At 32.9% G+C, this 8,484-nt stretch overlaps 1 protein-coding gene and 1 long non-coding RNA gene across 3 annotated transcripts; one reads left to right on the forward strand and one right to left on the reverse strand.

Moving 5' to 3' along the window:
- Positions 1-299: 299 nt before the first annotated feature.
- LOC134262122 (complement C1q tumor necrosis factor-related protein 4-like) lies at positions 300-1,188 on the reverse strand. Its single transcript, XM_062744513.1, has 2 exons — positions 1,102-1,188; positions 300-752 (listed from the first exon to the last, which is right to left on the reverse strand). Exons 1-2 carry the CDS (start codon positions 1,172-1,174, stop codon positions 349-351), a joined length of 477 nt encoding a protein of 158 aa, XP_062600497.1. The 5' UTR covers positions 1,175-1,188; the 3' UTR covers positions 300-348.
- A 5,097-nt stretch (positions 1,189-6,285) lies between these two features.
- On the forward strand, positions 6,286-8,074 carry LOC134262123 (uncharacterized). 2 transcript variants are annotated; one of them, XR_009990950.1, is made up of 4 exons: positions 6,286-6,628; positions 6,888-7,079; positions 7,406-7,523; positions 7,806-8,074. It is a non-coding gene; the product is annotated as an uncharacterized LOC134262123 (long non-coding RNA). The 2 variants fall into 2 exon arrangements; XR_009990949.1 differs by lacking the exon at positions 7,406-7,523.
- The last annotated feature ends 410 nt before the right edge of the window (positions 8,075-8,484 follow it).

An 8,484-nucleotide genomic window follows, 5' to 3' on the forward strand; every position in this document is an offset into this window, starting at 1 on the left:
TTATTTTTGTCAGGTTCGAATTTTCAAGGTAAAATTTTATTTCAACAATACTATTTTTATGTCAAGGATTTTGAAAAGCATTTAAGAGGATTACCCTTCAATTGCTAATAATGTAATAACATTAAAACATTTTCCTGGATACTCTTTCTTAAACTTATAATCCTGCTGATGAGAAATGAAAACCTATAATTTTACCTTCAAAACAGGCACCATTTATTTTATTATACTAAATGTCTTATTGATTTAGGATGTCAGCAAAAAAAAAAAAAAAATAAAAACAAAAAAAAAAGTTGATCGTCTTTACATGATTGCAAATGATTTATTTCAAAATATTGTTCAATTTCAGTATCAAAGGTCTGTAACTAGAAGACCGGAAAACAAGTTGTATGAGCCGTGATCGTGGAGCTTTGCGGTATGTAGATTGTGATTCTGTATCCAGACTCTATCTCCTTTGTTGAGTAGCAGATGGAGCGTTTGTCCTGACTGAGGAAACGTCTTCGATGCAGAGTATAAGATAGACATCTTCTTCCCATGTCTAACAATTTGCAAATGCACACTATTTGATGTTTGAGCCATGAGTGTACACGATATTGTGTAGAGGCCATCATAGGGAGCAGTGAATATCCCGGTCTGTGAATTATAGGCCCCGCCCCAATTCGTTAACACGTGATCATACTTGACCACCCCGTGACCACTAATTGTTGTATCGCTTGAGAGCTTTGCAGTGAATGCAACCACAGGCTTTTTGTATTCTGAAAACAAAGCGTTTATGTTTTAAAGGAACAAAACAAATCCGTTAGCATTGTATGCGTCGACTTAAAGGAGGGGGAAAAGGTCTTTCAAGTTAATATGTCTTTCAGCCACATTCAATTGCAGTCTATAGTTGCTTAATGTTTAAACATTTGCTCAGTCTCCTGCTAGCTTTAACTGTGGTTTCATTATTTTTATTTTAAATAATATAAACATACAAGGCCTCTTACTTCAAAATTAAATATTCTAATATATTTTAATCAGTTTAGGTAAATTGGACAATAAACACCTTAAAAATAAAAAAAAAACAATGTCAGAGGAATTATAAGACATGCACTACAAACTACTTACCTGCACAGAAGGTTGAACCTTCACAGAAATTCAGGACCAAAATCAAACAAAACACAACACAGAAGGTCTGCATTTTTGCTTAATAAGTTCTGAAGAAAACAATGAGAGACTTTGACATCATTAAAATTATATATCGAGATAAAGATAATAATTCAAGCTCAGAATCCATTAAATTATAATCGGGAGCAGAGCAACCTCGGACTTCTAAAATATCACAGGTGGGATCAAGTGCAGGATGAAGGAGTGAGGATCCTCCACCAACTGGTTACATCCACCGTGTGTTGTTTGTCATGATCGGGTAAATTGATAAATTCGTCGACAATTCAGCATACAAATGATGGTTTAACAGTTAGGTTGAAAAACGTCAGTCAGATTTGACTTAAATATAGATTGCATTTACTTAAAAGGTCATTGTGAAAATACCAACTATTAAAATGCAAAATAATCGGTCCATAACAGGCAGTTGGCATTTTTATTTCATCAATTAAATTGCCAACAGCTTCCTTCGTGAACATGCAGAAAATAATCTTAAACTGATTTACATTTAACTACATTATGAAGCATTTCATTCATTCGACGTCAATTACTTTGACATTGTAAACTCTTTAAATCAGTTATTTTAGGTTGCTGAAGAAACGTTTTCTAGACATACATGTAAGTTAATTTTATAATCAATTAAAGTATAAAAATACTCATCACACACTGATATCGTTACTCTGTTTTTTTTATTTTTCATTGTGGAACAATCTATCAGCATTTAACGAACGTTATAGACGTAAATATTTTGCTACTAGCATGGTGGTGACGTTAAGTATTTTTAATTATTGAATTTTTAGTTTATGCAACTTTTTCTTGGATAAAGGTTATGTTTCGTCAGTATACTACACAACCAAGTAAGTGCATTTACAATTAAATGCTATAATTATATTACAAGCAATGTAATGGTCAGATTATATTAAGTAAAATCTTTAGCTATTAAGAAGGGACAGAGGAAAAAACACCCAAGCCTTCTATATGATCTGACTTTCTTAGAACACAAGTTACTTTTCATTGGCTGTGTCAATTTATTTCTTTACGTTTTTACTTCGGTATTCTCCGTGAAACTTCGTATCTAAAGAAACTGATTTTTCATGCACGAGCGATTAAGCGCTCACTATAAATACTTATATCAGGGAATGTTCGATTAATGCGACGTTCGTTACAAAGAATCGCAGGTTGTTTTGTGTCTTTGGCATGTTTACATTACAGAGTTTTATTTTCAAGTTCAACTTCTAAAAGAGATTTTCATTAAAAACAACGTACATAACCAAGCTTCAATTCTGGACAGGATTTTGATGTCATGGACGCTGTCAGTTAATTAAACAGCAGTTTTAGCTCAACGAGGAGAGATTGCGAGGTTCAGAATGAAGTTGAGTATAATAGTCATTTTTTAGACTATAAATCTGACTTTGACAGTGTCTGCTGAAAATTTAATTGTTTCAGTTTAAGATTGTTTAAAAAAAATATATATATCTTGAATTATAAGAATGCTATAAAACAAAGCAATAATATTTTAAATGTTTTCAAATTTGGTCAAAGTATAGAATTTATATCATAGATGTATTCTAAAGTTGTATATTGGTCTAACAAAAAATCAATATTGCAGAGCGCCCCCTCCCCCGTTATTGAAACGTACATTTTAGAACTGATGAGAAGAGTTAGCTATCGAAGGATTTGAACCGCCATTTTTGTTAATCCCCTGAACCTTTCGGCTCTATTGAATAAAAAGCAAAGGTTGATTGTTGATTTTAGACAATTGAATGCATGCGTTTTAAAGAGAAATTTCAAATTAGAGGGGTCTTCAGAGGGTCTCATTTTGGCAAAAGGTTTATTCATGATCAAATTCTATCTAACAAGTGTTTATCATCATGTAAATTTAATCCGGAACTTCAATGGCCCAAAGCGTTATTTCGTATTCACAGTCCTACCATTTGGTCTCAATAGTGCTGGTTATATTTTACTAAAGTATTTAGACCACTAGTATTGTTTTGGAGAGCTAAAGCATATGGAGTTTTAATGTATTTAGACAAGAGCTGGGTTATCGATCAAACAAAACTGTATTTTATTTTTACAAAATATTCAAAAATATTTGTTGCAAGCCGGTTTTCTTATTATTGATGCTACAAGTAAGAGTCCTATGCAAAGTTAGAATGGCTCAGTTTTGAGTGGAATTAAGAAGCGGGTATCCCTGGATATAAATAAAAAAGTTTTGTATAGCAAGATAATAATAATTAAAAAAAACTGTCAATGCTTATTGCTAATGCATCATGTTTGGATGAAAATATTAAAATTTCACTGCTTCAAAGGTGTGAGCTAGAGTTCTTTTGTTTAAAAAAAAGCCTATATGTATTCCAGCCAGGGTTATTTCCCCACGGTATCGCATACGGAACGCATTGTTTTTACTGATGCTTGTGATTTTAAAGGGGATAGAGTGATGTTAGATTCAACTAAGAAAGTTTTGCATGTTATGGGGGCCGAATCAGAGAGAGTTCGAAGTTCAACTTTTAGAGAACTTAAAACAGTTGAAATGTTCTTGAAAATTTTGGTGTTTTGTTTAGAAAATAAAAATTGTAAAACTACATATACACAATCAAAACGATGTTACATGTAGAATTTCGCAGATCGGAACAATGAATACGGATTTGTTATCTCTTGCTTTTACTATATTCACTTTTTCTGTAGGTTGGGTTTCAGCAGAGCAAAAAGTGGAAGCAAACTTTGTCGTTTTGGGCATAAGCAATTATATTGTTGCATTTTTCAATAAGGTTTGGGGACGTTTTATTTGCGATATCTTTGCATATTAAAAAATTAAATTAGAAATAAATAAATAAATAAATAAAAAAAATAATAATAAATAAAAATAAATAAATAAATAAATACATGTAAATAAATAAATAAATAAATAAATAAATAAATAAATAAATAAAAATAAACTGTCCAAATCCTGGAATAAATAAATAAATAAAAATAAATAAATAAATTTTTCTTTGTTTAGGATCCATGGAACAAGCGCGCAGTCGACGCATTTTCTTTCGACTTGTCACAGGATTTGGATTGTTCCTCCCATTTATTAATTATTAGATAGGGAGGTCACTAAAACAGTTACATGTATCAAATTACGGTTCTGCAGTGTATATGTTGCCTTAATTGTTCCGAAGTGGAATTCAGCAGCTTTTTGGTCTTCCTTGAAAAAAAAAATAAAGTTCTTGTGGTTTGTGAAAGATGTGAGTATTTAAAAAAAGGTTCATGTTCTGATAAAAACAACGTATTTCTGAAAACAAATTTAGTAATTTTATAGCACCGCAATTGAATGCTTCGTCATTAAGTCATTTAACACTATACAGATGTATTTATATGTTCATTTGCATGTTTTGATAGTGAAATATGGACATAATAGTACACAAAGGTTGACTGCTAACTAGTGTACAATGCGCATGCATACTTAAATGAAATGATTGGATGACTGTTATCAAATAAGGAGTAAGATATTTGCAAATTAATCAGTAATGCTATAGCACTGGGATTGGATGCTTCGTAATTAAGTCACTTTAACACTATATTTATATGTTCATTTGCATGCTTTGACCGTTAAATATGAACAGAATAGTACACAAAGGTTGACTGTTAACCGGTGTACAATGTGCATGCATATGTCACAGGTGGTGAAAAGTCAAGTCTCAACCGGGACTCGAACCCAGGGTCTCTGGCGTACCGTGCCAGCGCTCTAACCAACTGAGCTATTGAGACCCGATATCTTGACTGACTTTCACGCATCTGTGAACCCGGTGACATATTCCCCCTCTTTGTAGAAATTCGTCCTTGCATGAATTCTTTGAGTTCAGAAAAGTGCGTGAAACATATTCCTAGGGAACAGTGGGTTATTTTCGTTGGGCGCCAAATGTCACAGGTGGTGAGAAGTCAAGTCTCAACCGGGACTCGAACCCAGGGTCTCTGGCGTACCGTGCCAGCGCTCTAACCAACTGAGCTATTGAGACCCGATATCTTGACTGACTTTCACGCATCTGTGAACCTGGTGACATATGATTTTGATGATAAAGTTGCTTGTAAATATGTGTGACATAATATTGTGGCTATTATTGGTTACTGTACAAATTTGGTTTGAATTTTAATTTGCTTTCATGTTAATATATATTTCAGACTTTGAAGAATTATCAAGGCCAATGGATAAATATTTACAAGTTTAAAGTCGATTTTCCTTTTAGCTACATAGTGGAGTTTTTGCTGTGTATATTGTGAGAAATACAAAATCTCAGTCAACGTACAAGATCTACGACATATATTTCTCTATATTCAGAGATTGGTGTTCGAAGCATTCATTTACGCATCTTCCTGCATCAGTGTCTACTGTCGCTATTTTTGTGGGAGGTTTGGTGCAACAGAGGGTATCAACGTCGGTTCTGTCTACAGTATAAGTCGGACTCATGAATTTTCTTCAAACTTGAATCCATGCAAGGATAAGTTTCTCTGATGTGTTTATTGTGTTTTTCTGGTATGAAATATTTGATTATGTGATACCAATTGTTGGGAAAGTGCTCACATCGAAATTGATATTGCCAGAGGCAAAACGGATATCTACAGGAAAGGAAATTCGGTGATATACGCAAAAACTGGAAACGATTTGTGCCCGGTGTTTTGGCTAAACATCGACATGTCTGAGATGGATAAGTCTTCCAATGATTACATGTTTACAGATGTTAATTTTGTAAAATCCCTCAATAAATGTAAAGTTTTAAATAAACTCAAACCTCTGCCATATACAAGAGCTAGGAAAATATTGTTGTCTTCTTTAAATGAAATTGGTCTTGACAGTTTTAAATATGCTTTACACAGTTTACATAGCGGCGGAGTTACAGCAGCTGCTAATAATAATGTGTCTGTTCGATTGCTTAACGTACATGGTCGGTGGGTCACGGATAAAGCCAAAGACAGCTATATAAAAGCCAATCTTGAACATAAAATTCTGGTTTCAATGTATCTTGGATTATCAAATTATTAAGATTTATTGCACCAACTGTCCTTTGTTTAATGCAATTTGTAACGAAAGCAACAATCCTACAGTATAGTTCTATTGCACACAGAGAGCCGCCATATTGATTTACCTAATTATGTATGCGTGTCAAAGGTCATAGGGGAAAAACCAGCGTAAACAATATGGATGCCAATTGTTGATGTTGCGAATTACTGTTACCTTTTTCGATATTTTACTGGACTTTTGATACGTTTTACACACATATATTGACACAATTTTTCCACATCATGGATTCAGAGGACAAGACTGAATTACAGGACCATGAGGACTCGGCAGTTTTATCAATAAACCAATGTAAACATAACCTGACTGTATGAGTTTCGCAAGTTAACATTAGGGCCTGTATCAGTGTATGAAAACTGCCTGGCAAGATTATAAGCTTGGAATGGAGAATTGGGCATCAACTTTCATCACCAATTTAACAGTGTTTTTAATGAGGTATATATCCAGTAAATAAAAATTATTTAATAGACATTACAAAAACTTTAACTATGAATACACATATACGATAATACAGAAATACAGTATGTGACTATCAAGATGGTTTATTAGCTAGTATAAATTTAATGAGCTGCAATATTTAACAGTATGATCAGTAATCAAGCTTTATTATGGTTTCATTTGCTTTCCCATCACTTCTGAAGATATGTACTTGTGCACATAAAATTTCATATGAGTGATTATTTTGGTAATTCAGGTATGAGACAGAAAAAGAGGGCAAAGAAACATTTAAACTGGTATAAAGTTGGGAAGGCCTACCAGTACTTCCAGAGCCAGTGATTGTCACTGAAAGAAGTGTTTTACCACCCTATTGACAGAACCAGTCCATATTGCTTTCTGTGTGCCGCATATACCCCTCACAGAGCCTGTGTTCTGAGCCTCATACAGTGTAAGTTTGTAGTTAAATTAATATAACTGTTTCTCTGTACAAGACCTCACAACATCGAGTGCGTAGTGATTTGCTGGAAAAATGTATAGCCTATTTTTGTTTCTCAAATAATAGTTGAATGTGTAATAATATGACATGTACAATACATTCAGTACTTTTGAGTTTACTTTGCAATGGGGTTGAATGGTCAGTAGCTCTTTATCCCATTGAATCTCCATCAATATTTTAAAACTATTATAAATAATTCAAAATTACTTTCAAGTTTGGATCCTTCTTCTTGTAAAACTGTATCATTAATTAATGCTTTCTTCTGCTCTCAAATATAGATTTGGACAAACTTGTACCAATCATGTTGCAGGATTAAGGATAGTGAGGAGGACAACTTTTAAGCAACCTTTTCAGATGCATTTAGAGAAACCTTACACGATGCTTGTCTATTTAAAGGTAACAGATTACAATTCAATCTGTATCACATCATATATATATATTTATTAATCATGATGATCATGAAGGTTCTATTTTTTTCACCATTGATAGAAATCTCTACCCCAAATTTGAATAATTCATCTCAATCATCAAGGTTTCTCAGTGAATAATAAAAAAAAAAACCAGCAGGATGAATCAACAACTATTTGAACTTATTCTTAAGCTTTTTATATTAAGTTAAACAATTTAATTAATTAGTAATGATTTATGCCTGGTATAATGTGTTAAATTTCATTATAGGTCTAGATATTGATCCACCTCACCAAGCCAAGGAGAAGGAACCACATGCTTCCGGAGCAGTTATGATTGAGGAGGATTGCTTACAAATCGACGTCCACCAATACTACATGAAATCTATGTTGTCATCATTTGAACAATCTGACACTAGCATCAAGATCCATCTCTTTACCATTATATAAGTAACAGTACTAAAGGTCAATCTTCCAATAGTTGGAGTCTACATTTTTTATTGTGGTTAATATGCATATTTACCTGTGAATTTTCCATTTCTGGGCTATAAATGTTTTATTTTTTACATAATATTTGTCTCAAATAAACTGCTATTAATATACCTGTATTTTACTGATTTTAAGTAACAAAGGGTTGCCTTTTAGTTTATAAACAATATCACACAAGTTTGTAATAGATTGACTGTTAATTTAAAAAAAAAAAATACACATTCTCAGGTCAGATGTCTGATTTCACAATCTTCTTACATGGGTCTGATAGGCGATATTTCAAACTGAATTTGAGGAAAAATTTTATTTGTCATATTTAGTGTACTACCTTTAGACATAAGCGCCATAAAATGTGAACTTTCTGAGAATGACATTAACAATGTCAGCAATGTATTGATTGATTGATTGTATATTGTTTAACGTCCCTCTGGAGAATTTTTCACTCATATGGAGACGTCACC

This window comes from Saccostrea cucullata, unplaced genomic scaffold (genome assembly GCF_032062105.1).
Source record: "Saccostrea cucullata isolate Sc308-1 unplaced genomic scaffold, CSIRO_AGI_Scuc_v1 ctg12045, whole genome shotgun sequence".
Lineage (NCBI taxonomy): Eukaryota > Metazoa > Mollusca > Bivalvia > Ostreida > Ostreidae > Saccostrea > Saccostrea cuccullata.

What these genes read in the sequence shown, in the direction of transcription:
- LOC134262122 (XM_062744513.1), bottom strand. Translation starts at nt 1,174, where the DNA reads ATGCAGACCTTCTGTGTTGTGTTTTGTTTGATTTTGGTCCTGAATTTC. An exon ending in AGGTTCAACCTTCTGTGCAG is followed by an intron (nt 753 to 1,101) that starts GTAAGTAGTTTG and finishes CTTTGTTTTCAG; the next exon opens with AATACAAAAAGCCTGTGGTT.